Source organism: Nuphar pumila, chromosome 16 (genome assembly GCF_984573655.1).
Source record: "Nuphar pumila chromosome 16, dmNupPumi1.hap1.1, whole genome shotgun sequence".
In the NCBI taxonomy this organism is placed as follows: Eukaryota; Viridiplantae; Streptophyta; class Magnoliopsida; order Nymphaeales; family Nymphaeaceae; genus Nuphar; species Nuphar pumila.
In genome coordinates this window covers 60,474,400-60,496,096 of record NC_143264.1, presented here as the reverse complement: position 1 = coordinate 60,496,096, position 21,697 = coordinate 60,474,400, and the positions used below count along the sequence as shown (strand labels likewise).

The 21,697-nt window shown below is 37.5% G+C and overlaps 1 protein-coding gene across 1 annotated transcript in view; it reads left to right on the top strand.

Annotated features, from left to right (window-relative positions):
- Nucleotides 1–2,529: 2,529 nt before the first annotated feature.
- LOC149813310 (proline--tRNA ligase, cytoplasmic-like) overlaps nucleotides 2,530–21,697 on the top strand; it is a 54,337-nt gene continuing 35,169 nt past the window's right edge. Inside the window, exons 1-7 of the mRNA XM_089990966.1 lie at nucleotides 2,530–2,633; nucleotides 2,903–3,021; nucleotides 3,131–3,216; nucleotides 3,330–3,422; nucleotides 4,075–4,191; nucleotides 5,461–5,648; nucleotides 12,663–12,729. Coding sequence (XP_089847092.1) covers nucleotides 2,907–3,021; nucleotides 3,131–3,216; nucleotides 3,330–3,422; nucleotides 4,075–4,191; nucleotides 5,461–5,648; nucleotides 12,663–12,729 — 666 coding nt within the window. The 5' untranslated portion in view covers nucleotides 2,530–2,633; nucleotides 2,903–2,906. The remainder of the gene's footprint in view (nucleotides 2,634–2,902; nucleotides 3,022–3,130; nucleotides 3,217–3,329; nucleotides 3,423–4,074; nucleotides 4,192–5,460; nucleotides 5,649–12,662; nucleotides 12,730–21,697) is intronic.

Below are 21,697 nucleotides of genomic sequence, written 5' to 3'. Positions count from 1 at the left end.
ATAAAAAAACGTCGTCTAATATACAACTCCGTGAGTGATGGTTCACTCTGATAAACTGCTCAAATGACCGTTGTTTCGTATTAATCTTCACTGTCGTATAAAAAATAAGCACATGATTGAAGCATTCATAATCTACTCTTGACTTTGAATCTGCCAAAAACATATTCACAGCATACCCATCTTCATCCAGTTACATTGCACTAAAAAACCCAGGGTCATTGCTTAAATTCTTCTGTAGGTAATCAACCAAAGAACATATTCCTCCATTCTGCATGTTGTCTGAACATCTTCCTTCTTAAATGGTTTCTTAGATTCATATGTGTAAATGGTACATTATCGCGACCACCATCTATGCGTGCGCATAAATTGTATGTCTTCCTTGGTGCAATGTCGGCGCTATCAGCAATTTCAGCAACTGCAGCATGCACTTTGGTTACTTTACGATGTGACCTTAACATAAGAGTCATAAAAGAAGTGGCTAATTCATGGTTATGATTATTGATTAAAGTATGAACTACATATTTATCATTCGGAAGTCTTCTTAACACCATTCTCGTTGGACAACCCCATATTGAATCTGACTTGTTCCTTGTTGGATTTTCACTTGACTTCTTCCAACCTTGCTTAGAACAAACATATGCCTTTTTCACCACGACACCCTATGCATTTTTTGCCTAAGAATACCTTCTAACACTGAATCCAAGTTTTAAGGCATAATCATTGTAAAATTTGTATGCAGCTTCCTTATTATTAAACTGCATTCCCTCTACGGGAACAAAGTCAAGTGTAATATCATATAGACTTGAGGTGCCTACACCTTTGTTAAGTGCACTGTCATGATCGTCTACCTTATTATCGAATTGCATTTCGTCTGATGGAATATCATTATTGAATTGTATTTCGTCTGCTGGAATATTCAAGTCCAGAATGAATCCAATGCCTGCACCCTTATTATCATGTGCATCAATAGTGCATATATTCACTTCTTCAGGTGCGTCGATAGTACGGATGTTCGTTGCTCCATGATTTTTCAGTGATTGAGACACATCATCTTCACTGCAACCAGTTGATATGCTCAACACTGTCATGAGCAAAAATCATTTTGCATTAGCCAGCGCATACATTTACAATAATTCAGTAAAATATATTACAAATCGATAATAACAATCAAAATAATATCTTAAAAATTAACACTGAAAAACAAAATACATCTTATAAATCAATTTATGGAAATTCAACATAATATATTACAAATCAAGATTAACAAACAAAACAATATCTCACAAATCGATACTAGAAAACACATAATATCTTACACATCAATATACAACAATTCAACATAATATATTACAAATCGATATTAACCAACAAAACAATATCTCACAAATCGACACTGGAAAACACATAACATCTTACAAATCGATATACGAAAATTCAATAAAATATATTACAAATCGATATTTTCAACCGAAACAATATATCATAAATGAATCTAAAAAATACATAATATCTTACAAATCCATATACTGTAATTCAACATAATATATTAGAAATCGATATTATCAAGCAAAAAAATATCTCACAAATCGATACTAGAAAACACATAATATATTACAAATTGATATATGACATTTCAGCATGATATATTACAAATCAATATTAATAAACAAAAAATATCTCACAAATCGATATACGTGTTACTATAACCGCGATTTGCGTTACATTGAATATACTGAGTGACTGAATGATACCGGATGGGGTAGAGGCCCTTGCTCGCATCTGTAACCAAACATTCTTGTCAACAAGTTCCAACGTCTTACAAATGTCTTCAAGTTTCTAACAGTTGAAATGATAAAATCTACCTGCAATAACAAAACAACACCTTAATAACACTCACGACGACATACGTTCTTCAACAATAGCATGGTGACATGAAAAGATACTCATGATGTGACTTTATTGGCACTTATTGGAATGTTTGTGCGTCATTGCGTTTTTTCATACTGCTTAACGAAAATGAAGAAGAAGAGAAGACTGTAAAAAGAGATTGCCGACAAATCTTCCTATGACGCCCACCAATGATCGAATCAGTCGTTCAATTTATAGTTATCTCCATGAGGTAGAAACGAATCTGAAGAAGTTTTCTATCTAACACAAGGCGGGAACAAAAAAGACCGTCATGTATTGTAACAAAAGCTAAAAACAAAGGCGAAACGTGCAAATCTATTTATGAGGAGCGGGAGGACATTTTGATCAATATTTTTGTCAAAAACATATCTACTTTTTTTTTATATATTATTTTATTATAAAATCATCGTGATCAAAATTGGCATATGAATTATTGTGGGTCCCAAAATATTCCTCCGTCTACAAAGGAACACGTAATTTGTGTTCCAGGTTACAATCCTTGCCTTTTACTGTTGACGTTATTCTGAAAAATAATTATAACGGCATCTCCGATCATTCCCACTTCTCGTCATGACGAGGCTGACTTACTCGATTAAAAATTCGTGCCATTATTTTATCGGTCCGTTTTTAACCCCAAAACTAAGGGAGTCTCGCCGTCAGTTTCAGTGCGGCCGTCACCGACCGTCCATATCTCACTGGGAGGGCACCTCAGCCGTCGATTTTAGGTAAGCTCTCTCTCTCTCTACTGTAAATCCCTTTTTTCTTCTCTGCGCCCTAAGGTTATTCTCCTTCTCTCTTTCGCTTCTATATGCGCAGTTCCGAAACCCTAGAGATTCTTCTCTGTTGGAAAACCCTAGAGTCTCACTCTCCTTGTCCGCAATCTTCGGAAACTGTCGCCGATTTCTTTCTTGTACTTGGTCGTCTCGGAAACCCTATCACCTTTTTGTCCAATTTCGGAAGATTGAGTAAACTCTAGAGATCTCGTTTCCTGCAGAGGAATGGAGAATTCCGGGTCGGATTCGTTGCCGAAATCAGGGAAACCGAATGGCGGATCGCGAGCGGAAGCGAAGCCGAAGAAACCTTCGGAAAATAAGGGCGGCGTTGCGAAGAACGGTAAGGCTCTATCTCTTCTTCACCATGGGGCTCCTTTCTCTGGTAATCTATTGTCCTTTTGTTGGTGTTGAATCTGATTTCTCGATGGTTTCTTCTGTTCTTTTCTCAGCGCCGAAGAAGAAGGAGGTGAAGAAAGAAACCGGCCTTGGTCTTTCATATAAGAAAGACGAGAATTTCGGTGAATGGTATGCTGAGGTACTTGTTTGGACTGATGGAATTGAGAATGCATCCCTATGAATTTCGAATTTCATGTTCTGAAGAAGTATTCTCTTCTTTTTTCATCCTCCTCATTTCTGATGATTCTGCAGGTGGTTGTTAATGGTGAGATGATCGAATACTACGACGTCTCTGGTTGTTACATACTAAGACCGTGGGCTTTTTCCATTTGGGACATACTGAAAGTGAGCCTTAATGCAATCTGTTACATATTACCGGATTACTTTGCCATTTGTTATCGAGAATTTTGGATATTTGATACACTTTTTTTGTTCTCGGCTTCCACATGACGGTAGTATTAACTTTTTTTCTTCGGCGATCAGTGTTGAAAGTTTGTTTGGAACTATGGATAAATTGCTGGAAATTGCAACATCACCAATCTCACAAATCTTTTAAAATGGTACAGGATTACAAGTCGTGATGATTAGCAAGGGTACATTATATCAAAATTAAATGACATTCACTATTGGTGCTAAGAGTCTTACATTTTCTTTAACATGTTCTTATCAACTGAAAAATTACCTATATCTACTACAATATCATTTCAATTGGAGTAACACACCTGGAACTATCACCAAAGGCGTGAACATGGCCACCATGAAATCAATGATGCATTTTCTAATATGGGATTCTTAAGATCAATGTGCACTTTTTCAGAAGAATCAGAACAAGATACTTTTTATTACAGTATCTTTGATTGTTCCAAACACCTTTACCCATGCTCATTGGTGTAAATTACGTGGTTGCTTCAAAATTGAGTAATCAATGTTCTTTTGTTTCGTTGAAGTTTGATTTTTGTCTTATCACAGATTAATGGATTTCTTTTTGTGTTTGTAGGATTTTTTTGATCCAGAAATTAAGAAGATGGGGATCAAGAATTGTTACTTTCCTCTCTTTGTTTCTTCAAGTGTCTTGGAGAAGGAGAAAGATCACATTGAGGGTTTTGCTCCAGAGGTGAAGTTTTATGTGTCTAGTTCTCATATTCCTTCATGATTGCTTTCAGATATCCCTTGTTGCCAATAGATGACCAATTTGCATTAAATTTAAAATGCTTTACATTTACTGATGCAAAAAATTGAAATAATAGTAACATGAAAGGTTGCATTAACTAATATGGAATCTTTCTTCTTAATGAATGCTAAGAAATTTCTTCCTAAATAGCTGAGGTGACTTTCTTAAGATCTATGTTAGCTGGATTGCAAGTTGATTGTTTGTTGCATGTTTGCAAAAACATGTCTGTTTTCTGTTATTCAAGAAATAGAAGAACTCAATTACAAGAACTTTTGGGGAAAAGGACACTCCAGAAGTGGCAAGTGTGGGCATCATGGGATGCAAAAAATATTGAAACCTGATTGAGCTTTGTACTACACAGTGAAGCTCTGGCTCCTCAAGAGAAGTCTTTCAAAAAAATAAAGTAGAAAACAATGGAACATGTCAAAACAGTACAAAAAGTAGAAAGAGCTATAAATTCCCATCCTTGAATGATTTGGGATTTGTTTTGCATTTTTAATTTTGTATACCATTAGATCCAAAAATATGTTGTAAGAGTTTTGTGGACAGAAGAATAAGGGTGTTCTAAGGTGAAAGCCACTTATTGAGGCCGTTGCATAACCCTCAAGTCACGTGGTGTTTACTTCAGTATCATGTTATGCGGTGCATGTTTTACTATGGGACATAAGCCTGATTAACCTCTTGCCTCTCGGCTGTGTCTCAAAACTTGAATCTTGCACCTTCTTGTGAAGCATACAAATGAAAGCCATAAAGCGTAGTCTTTCAGAATATTACCTCAAGCTACTGCAGCTCCTAATATGCAAGTGCATCCTTCTCAATGTTTCACAAAATTTGAAGGGAACTTGATAATTGCTTGGATTCTGTTATTTTGTCATGAAGAGTGTAAGATATATTGCTCCACACTGTAAAAGAACCATGACAAATAATGATTTATGTGTCAAACCAATGAGCTTGGCTAGTGTGTTGAGGCATCAATCTTCAAATTCTAAATGCTTATGACTTATACAAGCTTGGCATTAGCATTAAGCCAATACTTGAAGCTGCAGTGTGCAGCTTTCCATTGAGATGAACACTTATCTTCTGGATATTTGTTGAGATGTACCTTATTTAATCATTTTCCTTTTTGCCTGTATTTTCCTTATATTCATGTTCATTTCTTCAGGCCTATGACTTGTTGCCTGAAGATTTTATCCTCTTATTTGTAATTTTCAGGTTGCTTGGGTGACAAAGTCTGGGCAATCAGACTTAGATATGCCTATTGCTATTCGGCCCACAAGTGAGACTGTCATGTACCCTTATTATTCTAAGTGGATAAGGGGCCACCGTGACCTTCCTTTGAAGCTCAATCAATGGTGTAATGTGGTTCGGTGGGAATTTAGCAACCCCACTCCTTTTATCAGGTGAGTCCCGGTACTTTCCTTGAGCATGCATGTGTGCATACAAAATGAACATGTAACAGCCATACGTGATAATTCTGCATATTCACATGATGCACAACTTTGCTCAAAAGTATATGATCAACAGTATAACTTTTCTTGCTACTAATGTCCTATTAAAATTTAATTTTAAGAAAGTGTGCTTAATGATTTTAATGTCAAGCTGCTAAAATGTGTAATGACATAAATGTAACTTGTGTCCTTGTCCTGCATATTTGTCTACCGATTTTGTTTTTTATGATAATGACCTTCATGTCAACCCTTATATCCATTTGCCTGTTTGTGTGTAGTATGGATTTGCTTCCTTATTTTTTTGAATGGAAAGATTAACTTTCACTAAAATGGAAGAAAAACAGTAATGATGTGTCACTATTCAGTTTGCATAATTTTCCTTTTTCTCTACCAAGCATTTTTGGTAAGCTAATTAATGCCCTCAGTGAGCAAATTCTTTGTCACAGGGATACTTCACCTTATGCTCGTGCTTGTCCTCTTGTCTGCTTACTACTGTAAGGAAGTGAAAATACACTACAAAAATATCTCTCAACAAGTTCTCACAAATACACCACAAGAACCACAAAGGTTCACAAAGAGAACTCAAGAACATAAACTACCCGAAAATGTGTATACAAACAGGAAATAAATAAATTTAATGATTTGGGATAAAATCCCATACAAAAGGAATGAATTACAAAAGGGATTAGTCCCTATATTTATAGGGAAGGGGAGAGGAGCCTCAAGGGAGTCTTTGGACTCCCAACGGCTCTATTAGAGCCGTTGGGAGTCTAACGGCTCCCTTGTGGCTGCACCTTTTTGACTAGGTCAAAAGGTACTTTTTGACTAGTCAAAAGGTGAAGGTTATAAGAGTCCTAAAATGGACTGATTTAGCTAGTTCTAGTTAGGTTTCAACTAAAAATAACTAAACCAAATACTAACTAAAGAAAAAAGAAAATTACATGAGATTACATGCCTATGAGATGCCTATGAGATTACATATTTTAACAACTACTATTGAAATGCTGATGAAAAAACTGCAAAGGATGATGTGTCTTGTGTCCTTGAGCGTGTCTATGTGATATAAAGCAAATTGCAGTTTTTTGATGGTAGTCTTTTTTATTGTGCACACTATTTCTAGCATGCTCATTCTCGTTAGAAACCTTCTGACTACAGCAAGCATATCCCTAGCTTCGGAAATGTTCTGATCATTACTAGATACCTCTTGATTTCAGCAAGTGTATCTACCTGGTTTGTTAAAGCTTTCTAGGCTAGCTATTTCTCTTTGAGGGTTTAAATAAGGTCAACAATTTTTATGAGGTCTACTCTTTTCAGACCCAGACATATGCAAGAACATTCCTTTTACTGGAGAAAAGTGGCATCAAGCTACTCTTTCTTTTGTTCTGATGGGCTTTTAGTTATGAAGATCAACACTGTGGTGCTTACCTGGGGTATACGGAGTTGCATGCTGTAGATAAGTTAGAGAAGTTGGTATTTCAGGATAAGACATCAATATGTGTGTTATTGTGATAGTTCTCTGTTTCACAGATAAATTCAATATCACCAATAAAACATTTTTTTGCATGAGGAATGAAGATCAATATATCTTGTCAGTGGCTTACTTTGGCCTTAAACGACAGGGGGTGGGGTTGCTAGAATGGTTTGGACAATGTTAAATGTTGCTGCAGTTTGTAGGAGGTAAAATAGCTAAACCTCGCCTATTAGTCTGTCTTGCCATCTCTTAAGGTACTTTATTTGTTCTAAGTTCTAACAGGTTATGTTAATCTTAGCAAAAGAAATATTGAAGAATTTTTGGGGATTCATTCTGTGAATGACGCTAGCTCATGTGAGTAGCACTGCCTACAAATTATCAGATAACATTTTAATATGGAGCATCAGTCTTTTCATATGATTGTATGGCACCATCTCGTTTGCTTTGATTGTTAAGAGATCTGGAACTTTCAATTGAGCACTAATATATGGTGGTGCAACAATTAAAGAATGATGAGAGTTGGCAAGTGAGAGTGCTGAAGGACAACTTGGTTTTGCTAGCTTATTTTGGGCCGTGGAAATGAAAAACCAGACAGGAGAAAGAATCTGGCCCTTTGAAAGGACACCCACCCACCCACCCACCCACCCACAAGTATTTAAAATGCTCAAGAAGGGTATTGTTTAATGTGTCTGCAAGGAGGATTTTGGTGTGGTGTATTAGATTCTAACGAGGACTATATGGTCTTTGAGTGAATGGGCACATGTTTTCCTCCCAATCTGCCTCACCTGCAGGGAACAAATTTTTTGTGAAGGAATTGACTATATAGAATGATGAATGATGGTGACCTTTTTCTCACGAGCCTCGCAAACATGTTCATTGTGATCAGTGTTGTTAAAAGCGTGCCTCGCCACAAGGTGAGGGCTATTTGGCCTTAAGGCTCACATATAAAGCGTAAGCTTATTGAGGCGCATGCCACGTAAGCTAGGCTGAGGTGTGCACCACTTTTTTTACGAGTCAAATGGGGGTCAAAGACCCTATTTGACGAGGCCTGACTGATTAGGGCCTCCCTTCTCTCATCTCGCCCTCTCTCTCATCTCTCGCCCTCCTCCTTGTTGTCTTCCTCTCTCTCTCTCTCTGCCGAAAGGAGGAGGAAGAAGAAGATGGTGGTATCACCCTCCCTCTCTCGGTAAGTCTCCCTTCCTATCTCTGTTTCTCCCTCTCTCTCTCTCTCCCTCTCTCTCTCTTTGTCTCTCCCTCGCTCGTTGTCTCCCTCTATCTCTCCCTCTTGTTGTTTTCCTCTCTCTGTCTCTCTTTCTCTCGTTGCGTCCCTCTCTTTGAACTCTCTCCGTCTCTCCCTCTCTCCCTCTCTCTCTCTCTTTGTACTCTCTTCCTCTCTCAGTCTCCTTCTCTCCGTCTTCGATCACCGATCTTTTTGGGAGCGACAAGGTTTATGTGCCAATGTAGTCATTACATTTTCTCTTTGGTGCATATTATTTGATTATGATAATTACTAGTGATTGAAGCACTTCCATGATCAAATGATCTATTGTATGATATTTGTTGACTAAAGCTTATGTTGCATTTCTTTTATTTATATTTTTAGATATCTTTTAAAGGATTTTAAATTTTTTTTTAATTTGAGGCTTATGCTTTACGTCTTGAGGCTTACACCTCGCCTCAGTTTTTGGTGGAGCGCTATGCTACACCTCAACACTTTTCACAACATTGATTGTGATAATTAAAAATTTCTGAGATGGCTCTATAAATGGATAAGGGAAAGAGGTGAAAACTTTTTAGAGCTATCAGTGGAACCCTTTCCAAATAATAAGGTTTGTTGTTGGAATGTTCATCTTTGACTTGCTTAGCTGGTCATCTTGGGTAAGGTTATAGCACATGATAATTTGTGAAAGAAATAATGATCATTTTGAAACAAAGGGAGTTGTAATTATAAGGATTTGGTTGCTGTTCAACCAATCTCTTGTTCACCATGGTGGGTGGAAGAGAGGGGAGAGGTTGGTCATATCAAGGTTGTGAGATCTACTTTAGGCATATTATGACTGGTTGAGGTCAGGGAAATGAGGTGAGAATTTTCATAGTTGTAGATATGAGGATCTGGATTCACCCAGTAAAGACTTTCTTTCAATACTCGCTGTTCAAGGGGGAGGAGAAATGGGCCTTGGGAACCCTAATTTTTTCATGTAAAACAATTGACAAGCCAGACAATCTTTGGGCGGCACACATTTTTGCTTAAATCATCTATTCATCGCGAGTTCATAGCAACTATTGAAGTATTAAAATTTTGTTGCTTGAAAACAATAAAACAATACAAAATAAAATTCGTATGGAACTGACACACCTGTGTTAATCTCCCTTAGTCACTCTAACAAGTGAGGCTTGATCACATTCTCCTCATTGATAATATGTATAATATATGTAGATGCTTTATGAGTCTTTTCCCTTTTCTGGGAACAAAGGAAGAAATTTTAAGAAAGCGAAAATGTTCCAATTGTCCATTCCCCTATAGGTTTAAGTAGCATTTAATTAATTTTGGAATCATTACAAAATGAAGTTAATGTTGGGAAGAATTCAACAATCCAAGGATCAGTACTAATCTTACCAAACTTGACATTCTTTCAAATGGAAGACCAATTTGGGAAGGTTAATGGCTGAATCTTGGACATAAATCTTTTATAGGGACCTTTTAGGTAGAAAAAATTCACATGGATAATTTGGTTGATTTTGAAAAAAAATTAAGGTTAAAATGGTAAATTTGAAATTATGTACATTTAATGCAAAAAGACGATTGATACAACTTCCTAATAACATAGGATTCTAGGATAGATGAAGGGAAAAATACATATGCGTATACTATGTGTCCATATTGATGCATTTAAGAGGGATTCATGGCGTCCAATTGCCTCATATCCCATGACCTTTTTGGGCATGATAAAAAACTGATTATTTACAAATGCTTCATTTTGTCTTCCATCAGTTGCCATGCAATGGGAGGCAAAGGCTGTAGGCACCTATTTTTTGAAATGTCAAGCTCATATTTTAATTTTTTTATATTCATTCTACAAAAAAAGGGGGTTTATAGGGATTCTACCAACATGGAAGTGTTTCTCTTGCCATCAACCAATTGCGGAGCTAATAGGAACAAAGCTTACACATTTTTTGTTGACAAAAAGAAAGGGTTATTGTAGACATAAAAGGCAAATCTTCATTTTTAAAATATCAACTTATAAATTCACTAGAGCACTGAGGTAACTTGTCTGAATTCATATGGCTGGGATGCATTAGAGAGTGGAGAGGCAGAGAATGGAGAGGCTGAGTCTAAGTGACTGCCACTTGCTAAACTAGGTGTTCCATGGGGAGCACCCAAAGAAACCATAAGAAAATTGCCTCTTGATATCTGCTGTATGTCATGATAAAGACTCCAACAGACAATGCATGCTTTTAATGCTATAATAGAAAACATAGAAGTGATGTCTCATGCATCACAATGAAAGATGCATGAATATAAAACCTAAAGGGACTTGATATCTTCAATGTTCACCACCCATCTAGGACACTGATTCTCTAGAGATGAAATGCAACACAATATAGAAATTCACAATCCATCAATGGTGATATGTTGTGCATATGTGGTGGCTCTGTTCAATTTATGATCAAGAAAGGCCTGGAATATAGTTTGTCATTATATAGTATGTCATATTAGGTCAGAGATATGGCGTCATCATTGGGCTTAAGAGGTTCATCGCTTACCTCTGTGACCTTGACCTCGTACTCCAACATGAGCACTCTATGGAACATGGAGTTATCTCAATATGGAGTCCACAAAAACTTTTGAAATCTCAATTATCTTTTCCAGAAGGTCATGAAAGCGACCTTGATGAATCTTGTTGAATCGGTTGTCCTCATCTCTCTTGAATACATCAACTACCAATTTCTTGGCTTTCATTGCATACATACCATATTCATTTGCACATTCCTTATTTCCCTTCCATGTCCCAAAAACATTTTTTTTATTAGTGTATTCAATTTATGCTATCTTAAAATCCTTATTTAAACTGGATCTTAATCTTTGAAGAGTTTCTTTAATCTTTCTTAGGTTTCTAGGTCAGGTTTTGCTATAATATGTGGTTACTTTATAAAGTTATTATAATTTGACATGGTTGGGCTTGGAATACGATTAGCTTTTCTTTAGAATTTTCACATTTTACTGAATCCAAATTGTTACTGTTCATTGCAGTTGTATGCAACTCTTTGAGACATTTTAAACAATCCCTCATATGCCCCAATAATTTTCTTAGGCATTTCCAAATGAGAGAACAATTTTCTCACAAGGCAATGCTTTTTCTGTCTGCAATCTACAAAATTTCTCTATCACTAGGGATGGAGAAGCATTTGCACATAGGGCAAATGCGCTAATGATAGAGAACCTTTTTCTCCAAAAATCTTCAACAGGTCACAGAAAGACCCTCAAACTGCATCTCTCATTCATCCATAGTGAAATAAAAAGTCATCATTCTGGTGGGATCTTGGCTTTAGTCTGGAAAGAATTCAGCGGCATGTAACTTCAACATGACCTTCCAAATGATAGTATCACCAAAAGATGACATATGAACAATTTATTATTGGAAATAAGAAAGCAATGCTTATTTCTGGAATTGAAATTTAGATTTTAAATCTATTAGATTTTTATTTTGCTTTTTTTTTCAGAAAACAATGTTTTTTTAGGCTTTTGGTGATCTTGCAATTTTCAGACTTCAGCTTTTGTTTTTTTGTTTATTTAGATTTGTCAGTCATTTCAGTTTACTTTTTGCCAATTTTATTTAATCAATGCCTTCGGCTGTAATGGTCTCGTTTTGGAATGTTGATGTCTTCTGACCTTTTGTCATTTATTTCTCTTGTCATCCTTTACTTAATTGAAAAGGAGTAACATCTTCGATTGCATAGTTCATAATTATGCTGAGTTTTATGATGTGCTATGTTGTTATTTGCTTGGTTTCAAACCTCTGTGACACCTCTTGCAATTAGGTGATAGACTTGTTTTATTTTCTTCCAATATTGGGCCGTTTTGCCTAATCTATCTTTTCAAAATAGATATGAAGTATTCTCTCTGTGTGTATATGTGTGCATGATGTGATTGTTTTTTCAGGTGGCCCGTCTCTTATATTTCTGTGTTTTGCTTTTCAACACAAGCATTCAGGAAGAGCATTGCCTCTTGGCATTTCATATGATGTGAGATATTTCTCATAGTTACTGTAGAAGAAACTTTTCCATTATTGTTTCTGCTTTTGCATGGAGCATTCCATATTGCAGATAGACCTTTTGCTTTCGGGATACACACACTTTTGTGATTATACTGCCTCTTTTTGTACTATGAAAGTTTAAGTATGCAGAAAATTTTGCGGTTGATCCTTGATTGGTGAAACTAGCCTTACCAAAATTTGCTGTTGTTGGTGTTTTAATCATATTTGAATTTATGATAGGAGCCGTGAATTTCTTTGGCAAGAGGGGCACACTGCTTTTGCAACTAAGGCTGAAGCAGATGACGAGGTAAGGCGGTTTCCACTTTTACTGAATATGGTTTTATTTAGTTGCTAATACAATAATAAGCCATGCTATTTTTTCATTCAAGTGATACTCATCTCTTTTCTTTATTTCTATGTAGCCTTATAATTCATGAAAGAACAACTTGAGCTACAACCTAGGACATAAACACGATACAATTTTTGTTCATAGTCATGCAGTCCACTGGGGTTATACTTTGTTGTTGAAGAGCTTGATCTTGTTCAAGGTTTAATATGAATACAGTCTTTATATTTGCGTTCTTGTTGGAAGTTGATATTGTTAAAATGTATCTCCAAAACCTTGTTGTAAGTATAAATATATATACTTTATATACATAGAGATACATATACATATAATATACATAGAGATACATATACATATAATATATTATATGTATATGTATCTCTACATATATAAATATATATATTTATACACTTTTTATTTTCTTACCCAAAAAGGGTATTCTTGTAATTTTCTATCTTACGCATATTCCATTTGGAATATGCTGTAATTTTCCTTTTTATTTTTTTTGTATTTCATTTTTTTATTTTTTATTTTTTCTTTTTTTCTTTTTCATAAAGATGCATTGGGGGTCCCCCAATAGAGTCGTTGGGGGCTCCCCAACGACTCCTTTGGGAGCCCCCCTTTGCACCTCCTTGCTTTTGTATAAATAGGGGTGTTCCCCCTTGTTGTTCTTCAAGCTTGAGAGTCTCAAGCATTTGCTCCTTTTTATGAAATACATGCATTATTGCATGTTTGCTACTTTTTGCGTATTTCGTTCAAGTGTTGTGAGAGTCTTCGTGCATTTCTTTTATAAAGTATTTATGCTTGTATGCGTATTGTCTCTTTATAGACATTTTCACATGGTATCAGAGTTTGGTTGGTGATAGAGGATTGTGGGATTCTCTTCTTTTCAAGTACCTCAAAAAGCGTGCCTTCGGATCTTTGGAGGTTGAAGTGGTGGATCTTGCTTCTCAAATATTTTAGAAGAATCTTGCTCAAGCTAGCATTTGAAATATTGTGTTGGTACGCCATTTCTCCCTTTCTCTTTACTTCACAATGGGCGAAAAAGAGTCTCATTTTACTCTTGGCTTCAAATTAAATGGGTCCAACTATCATGTTTGGGCCGGAAACATGGAGGCTCACATAAAAGGGAAGGGGCTATGGGGTTATGTGCAAGGCACAATTTCGGAACCAGAACCCAAAATAACTGTGGTAAACGGAAGTGAAATCAAGATTCTTGAAGGAGAAGAAAGAGTTAAAGCTCTTGAAGAGTATTCTAAGAAGCACGATGAATGGGAAATGAAGAATTTCAAGATTCTTTCTTGGTTCTTTTCATCCGTTGAAACTAAGATTAATGCCAACATTATTAAGTTCAAAAAGGCATCAAAAGCTTGGCATTATCTTGAGAAAATGCACACATTGAGGGATCTATCTCATAAGTATTGTCTTCAAAAAAAGGCTCTCTCTCTTACTCAAAGGTGAAATGACTATTAGGGAATATTTTGTCGATCTTTCCTCCATTTGGGATGAGCTTGCCATGCTTGAACCAAAATGGAGTGGAGATGCAATTGAACTCCGTTACAAGCAACTTGAAGAAGATCGGTTCTTCAATTTTTTGAATGAGCTAATACCCAAATTTAAGCAAATAAGGTTTTCTCTTCTATCCTCATTTACTCCTCCCTCTCTTGAAGATGTACTCACCAAATTAAGTGGTGAGGAGACTCGTATGAGTTTATGTAAACAAGGATCAAGTGTTCTTGTGGTTCCTTGTAATCATAAAGAAAGCAATGAGGTCAATGCCGTATCAAGACTCGGGAACTTGTGTATGTTGATCTCTATAAGTTGAGCCATAGAAACTTGTGCATGTTGATCTTTTGGCTCAGCTTCAACTGATGCAACCTTTTTTTCATCTCTTCTCTTTAACTTTGGACCAGTGTTATTAAAAACGCGCCTCAAGGCGCAAAAAGCGCGACTTGCCTCAAGGCACAAAAAGCGCGACTCGCCTCAAGGCGAGGGCCTTTGTGCCTTGAGGCGCAGGCTTGAAGCGCAAATGCATAGAGGCGTCGTAACGCTCTACTTCTCGCCTGAGTTCGTCGACTCTGATCTTCCTCAACTCCTCCAACCACGGCATCCTTCTCTGGCTCTCCTCCTCATCATCTTCTTTCTCTTCCCCCTTCCTCCCTCCGTTCTTTCTGAATCTCCTCTGGAGGTCTCTGTATTTCAATCTGCAGTCATCGACCGAGAGGAATTGGGAGAGGAACAATGATGTCCGCGTCTGGACCTCCATGGTGATGAAATCCCATCTCTTGGTCTCGTGCCGCTTTACGGAGCACGCCAGCACCAGCTCCTCCCACGTCCCCCATCGACCCTTCCATCCGACCTCCCATGTCCCCATCATTTCTCATCACCCTCCTCCCTTTAACCCTCTCTCTCTCTCTGTTTTATATAGAAAGTAGGTTCGTATTTTTATTATGATGAAATTACGAAAATTCCCTAGTTTAGCTTTCATAGCCAACACGATTGGGGTGATAGAAAAGGGTAATATGGTGATTTACGCTTGAATGATATTCTATATTGTAGTCCTCTTCCCTTAAAGTGACAAAAATATCCCTATAAAGATTAAGTAATGACTGCCGAATGACAATGTTCCCTCTCTCTCCCGATGAACGAACCTCGTGCCTAATTCAGCTATGGATGGACGGTTCAAAACGGAGAATGGCAAACTAGGGTCGTTCCAACTTTTGGTTGCGGGTTGCCTATTTTGACATTTAAAAGTAGTAGAAAAAGAAGCCTGGTTGGTTCTCGACTTGGATCTGGAGATCCGTAACTAAATCCAAAACCATTTCTGTCACTGTCCACGTGGGACTAAGCATTACGTGTAAAAATGGATAAAGCTGGGTGCTTTGTTGTTGTCACAAATCCTCTCCTCCAATGTCTTCCCCAAACAACCATCTAAGGGATTCGTGGCAAACGAAATCTCTCTTCTCATCTATTCTCTTCCATTTGGGTATTTTATCACCCATATTCTTAAATACTTCAACGTGTCACTTCACAATGATGTCGTCTCGTACTCTATTCATGCCTTTGATGACACCTACTTCCCTGAAGAAGGGTCACAACATTCCGACGACGAAGGCCATGGTGAGGCAGATCCGACAACAACTTCTGAACTAGACATATTCTCAGCTCTTGTCTGTGAAAACACGTGAGAGAGAGAGAGAGAGAGAGAGAGAGAGAGAGAGAGAGAGAGAGAGAGAGAGAGAACCTTTCTTGAGAAGTCGGCAGCCTTCCAAAACCTCACGATTGCTGCCCTAGTGCCTTTATTAATATAGGGTTACAATTCTCTTTTACAGGGACAAAATTGCCCCTAATAAGTGACACATGTTACATAATAATACAACTAAAGCAAAACTCGTGATTGGATATGGATCCGATATCGGATCCATATCCAATCCATATTCCACATTCTAATACCCTCCCTCAAATTGTGCATGGGGTTGAACCATGTGCAACTTGTTCTTCAGATACCAGAAGCGATGACTTGTAAGACCTTTTGTAAACATATCAGCAACTTGGTCTTCTGAAGGCACATAAACTGGTTCAATCTCTTTGTCAGCTATCTTTTGTCTGATGAAATGTTGATCGATTTCAATATGTTTAGTCCGACTGTGATGAACATGATTGAATGCAATTTGTATAACACTTCTATTATCACACATAAGTGTCGAATTTGAGATATCCTCTCCCATCTCTGTAAGAAGATGCCTAATCTAGGTCACTTCTGCTGTGGTAGCTGCCATAGATCTATACTCTGCCTCTGTGCTAGATCTTGCCACAACCTTCTGTTTTCTGCTATTCCATGAGACAAGATTTCTCCCAATGAAAACACAGTATCCTGAAACAGACCTTCTCTCATCTGGATCCCCTGCCCAGTCTGCATCTGTATAGGCAAGTATGTCATGTTTCGGTGATTTCCATGAAGATTGAGTATATGTTAGTCCATCACCCACCGTTCCTTTTAGATAGCGAAGGATGCGTTTGACAGCATCCATGTGACCAGTCTTTGGTTCATGCATAAATTGAGATACTTGATTGACAGAATACACAATGTCTGGTCTAGTGAAGGTAAGGTATTATAACATACCTACTAAACTCCGATACTTGACTGCATCAGGATATAACTCACCATCACAAATACTGAGCCTTTGGTTAACAACACTGGGTGTGGGTAGAGGTTTACAATCTGTTATTCCTGCTTTAGCTAGAAGATCAAGAGTGTATTTATGTTGAGTTAATGACATTTTATCACCTTGTCTATCTACCTCTACTCCAAGAAAATATCTCAGCTCCCCAAGGTCTTTCATTTTGAACCGCATACTCAATAGAACTTTAATTCGCTGAATGTGGTCTGGAGCATTACCAGTGATAACAATATCATCAACGTATATGAGTAAGAAAACCACAGTGGTACCGTTCCTATATATGAACAGGGAATGATCAAGTTGGGAACGAAAGAAACCATGTTTATGGATTTCTAAGGAAAAACTTTCAAACCATGACCTAGAAGCTTGCTTCAGTCCATACAAAGCTCTGGTTAACTTGCATACATATTCTTTTGTGCTTCCCTCTGCATAACCTTGAGGCTGCTCCATATAGACTTCTTCCTTTAAGTCCCCATGAAGGAATGCATTCTTAACATCAAGCTGACTGAGGATCCACCCATGTTCAATTGCCAGGCCAAGTATAATGCGAATAGTTCCCATTCTCACCACTGGGCTGAATGTCTCATCATAATCCTGACCATATTCTTGAGTGAAACCCTTGGCCACAAGACGCGCCTTGTACCGTTCAATGCTACCATCCGGTTTATATTTAATTTTATAAACCCATTTGGAACCAACAACATTTTTGTCTGGAGGACGGCCAACTATCTCCCATGTTCGACATTCATGAAGTGCCTCGATCTCCTCATTCATCGCTTCAATCCATTTGTTGGATTGGATAACTTGATGAAAACCAAGTGGTTCATCGTGTTTTTCAATCTGGGATAGAAAGATCTGAAAGTCCATAGAAAAGTTGTCATAACTAACCCACTTTTCAATAGGATGCCTTATTCTGCCTGATCTTCTTGGTGCTTCTCTGTCATTAGACAATGCAATGTGTTCTTCAGTAGGTACATTCGTTTGCTCTCTAGATCTCCTGGTATACACATTTCCTTTGTATCTTAGACACTCTGCTTGTGATGCATCATCTGAAACTGTCTCACCATGTATGCTTTCAAGAGGCAGAATAGTATGCTCGGCAGCAAGTGAAATAAGTTCAGCACTAAGCCATGGATCATATCAATTAGCAACTGAACCAGTAGGTTCACGATTGACATCTGTTTCTTTTCCCAGAAAATTATTTTCATCAAAAACATTTCTGGAAATTCTAATCTTCTTATTGACAAGATCATAGCATCTGTAACCCTTGTGTTCATCTGCATAACCTACAAATTGGCATATAGAGGCTTTGTCTTGGAATTTAGTTCTCATGGATTTGTCAATATGAACATAACATGTGCATCCAAAAACTCGTAACTCATTATAATCGGGATGTGCACCAAAGAGAACATAATAGGGAGATTGATTTTCAAGAATAGGCATGGGAAGACGGTTTATCACATGAGTGGCAGTGTGAAAGGCTTCAGACCAAAGACTAATGGGTAAGTTGCTCCCATGCATCATACTCATTGCACTTTCCACAATATGTCTGTGTTTACGTTCAACAATTCCATTTTGTTGTGGAGTGTACGGGCAAGAAACTCTACGATGCATCCCATTATCTTGGAGAAAATCTAAAAATTCTTTAGAGGAATACTCACCACCTCCATCACATTGGAGAGTTTGGATATTTTGAGAGAATTGATTTTTAACATAGGCATGAAAGTGACGGAAAATGGAAAAAACCTCTGATTTGTGTTTCATAAAGAATATCCAGGTAAAACGAGAGAAACTGTCAATAAAGGATACATAATATTTACTTCCAGAAGAGGAAGGATTAGGAGCTGGGCCCCAAACATCTGAACATATTATCTCAAAAGGTATAGAAGCTCTTTTATTTATTTGATGAAAGGGAAGTACATGACTTTTGCAGACTTGACAACTGGGACATATTTTATTTCTCAATAAAGGTGAAACAGACTCTGAAAGAAGACCATTGGACACTAACTTTTCAATAAAGACTTGACCACAATGACCAAGACGAGAATGCCAGAGATCTGACTTATTACATTTGGATGTACTTAGGACACTTTTGAAGACGAGATCAGACTGGGGCTTCAGGACACTGGAGGCTGGATCTTCATTAAAGACATACATGTCTTTACGTCGCTCTCCTTTAGCGAACATCTCCTTCGTTTGAAGATCCTTGACAAAGACAGAAGTAGGAGTAAATTCCACAGAAGAATTGGTAGAATCAACAAGCTTGGAAACAGATACAATATTTTTCTTTATATTTGGTGCATGAACAACATCAGATAAAGGAATGGATGACTTAGACAAAGGAATGACGACATTGCCTATGTTCGAAATAGGGTGGTGAGTCCCATCTCCGGTGACAATATTAGATTTTCCAAAATAGGGAGTCATAGTAGAGAACTTACCTGCATTACCAGTGACATGGGTTGCTGCCCCAGAGTCAACATACCATATTCCATCATCATTTTGCTTCAGATTCAAGTTGGCCATAGTAGATAGAAGGAGATCCTTAGCATCTTCACTGACTCGGAGCGTACCTGCAATTCCTGATGTACCAACATTTCTGGTGTTTTGCATTCTATTCCGATTTTGTGGGTTGAACCAGCAGTTGGCCTTGATATGGCCTCGCTTGTTGCACTGATAGCATGTGGGAACATTCTTTGAAAAATTGGCATTAGAATTTGGTGTAGGTAGTGTTAAATAATGTAACATAATTCAATATGTAATCTCATAGTTTTAGTTTACTTTTAAGCTTAGTTAGGATTAGGTTAGTTTATTTAACTAGGTTAGGTTTCTTTTTCTTTTTTAGTTTAGTTTTTGGACTTATTTGGCTTTATGCTTTTTTGACCAAAGTCAAAAAGCATAAAGTAGAGAGAGCTGTTGGACTCCCAACAGCTCTATTTAGAGCCGTTGGGAGCCCAACACTCCCTCATTCCCTCTCTCCCTTGTATAATAAATATGGGGTGTTACCCCCTTGTAACTTACTTTTTGGTAAAGCCCTCTTTTGGGACCCAACATATTGAAGTTGATATTTTTTTACCTTTGTGCATTTGTATCCGTGCCTTTGTGCACTTGTGAGAGTTCTCCTTTTATGCCTTTGTGCACACTTTGTGTTTCTAGTATTGTGTTTATACACAAAATTCTTTTTTATAGAGATTTTCACATGGTATCAGAGCAAGGTTGCTTGAGAAGGTGTGATTCTTCACAATATTGAGTGCCTCGAAAAGCGTGCCTTCAAATTTTTTCAAGATTGGCGTGAAGACTTCTCTTCATCAAATATTTTGGAAGATTACTACAAGTAAGAGTTAAAATCTCTTTGTGGTACGTATTTTTCTCCTTCATCTTATCTCTCTAATGGGTGAAAAAGACTCTCATTTCTCTCTTGGCTTTAAGGTCAATGGTTCCAATTATCATGTATGAGCCGGAAATATGGAAGCTCATATTAAAGGAAAGGGGCTTTGGGGATATGTTCAAGGTTCCATAACGGAACCCGAACCAAAAATTACGATGGTTGAAAGAGGAGAAATCAAAATTCTTGAAGGAGAAGAAAGACAAAAAGCTCTTGAAGAATATTCAAAGAAACATGAGGAATGAGAAATGAGAAACTTCAAGATCCTATCTTGGATCTTCTCATCCGTTGAAACCAAGATCAATGCCAATATCATCAAATTCAAGAAAGCCTCCGAAGCTTGGCATTATCTTGAAAAGATGTATACTTCACGAGACTTATCTCACAAGTACTATCTTCAAAAGAGGGCCTTGACCCTACAACAAAATGAGATGTCTATTCGTGAGTACTTTGCTGAATTATCCTCTATTTGGGATGAGCTTGCCATGCTTGAGCCCAAGTGGAGTGGCGAAGCTATTGAACTTAGATACAAGCAATTAGAGGAAGATCACTTCTTTAACTTCCTAAATGGTCTTCGACCCGAATTTTAACAAATTCGGTCCTCTCTTCTATCTTCTTTCACATCTCCTTCCATTGAAGATGTTATTACCAAGTTAAGTGGAGAGGAAACTCGTATGGGCATTAGCAAGCAAAATCCAAGTGTTCTTGCAATGCCCACAAATCAAGATGAATGTGATGGAGCTAATGCCGTGTCTAGGCCTGGCAACAACTTGGGGACATATAAACCTCCTCACTTTAAAAACCAAAATCAAGGATACAATGGTGGTCAAGGCGGAAGAAGGGACAATAGCAAAATTGTGTGCCACTTTTGCAAGGAACCCGGTCACATCAAACCGGTTTGTCCTAAATGAAAGAAACTACTTGCAATGGCAACCACATCTCAATCACAAAAAGAGGAATCTACAAGTGGAGCTCTCTCTCTAAATCAAATTATGGAAGCTCTTCAACCTCTTCTTAAGGGAGCTATTTCCGGTGCCGCCGTATCCACTCCTTCTCCTCCAGGTAAAACTTCTTGGCTTTTAGATTCGGGTGCATCTTTTCATATGTCTCCAAACATCTCTTCTCTTTCTGAATATTCTAAAAGTTTATCACCATCTTTTGTTTCAACTGCGGATGGCACTTCTCTTGAAATTAAGGGGATTGGAAACTTTGAAACTCAAATTTTTTTTATTCCCAAAATTAGATTTATACCTAAATTGAATTTGAACTTACTTTCCGTCTCTCAACTCTCGGACCTTGGATGTGACATTCAATTTTCATCTAATAAGTGTTTAATACAGGATCACCGGTCCGGGAAGTTGAT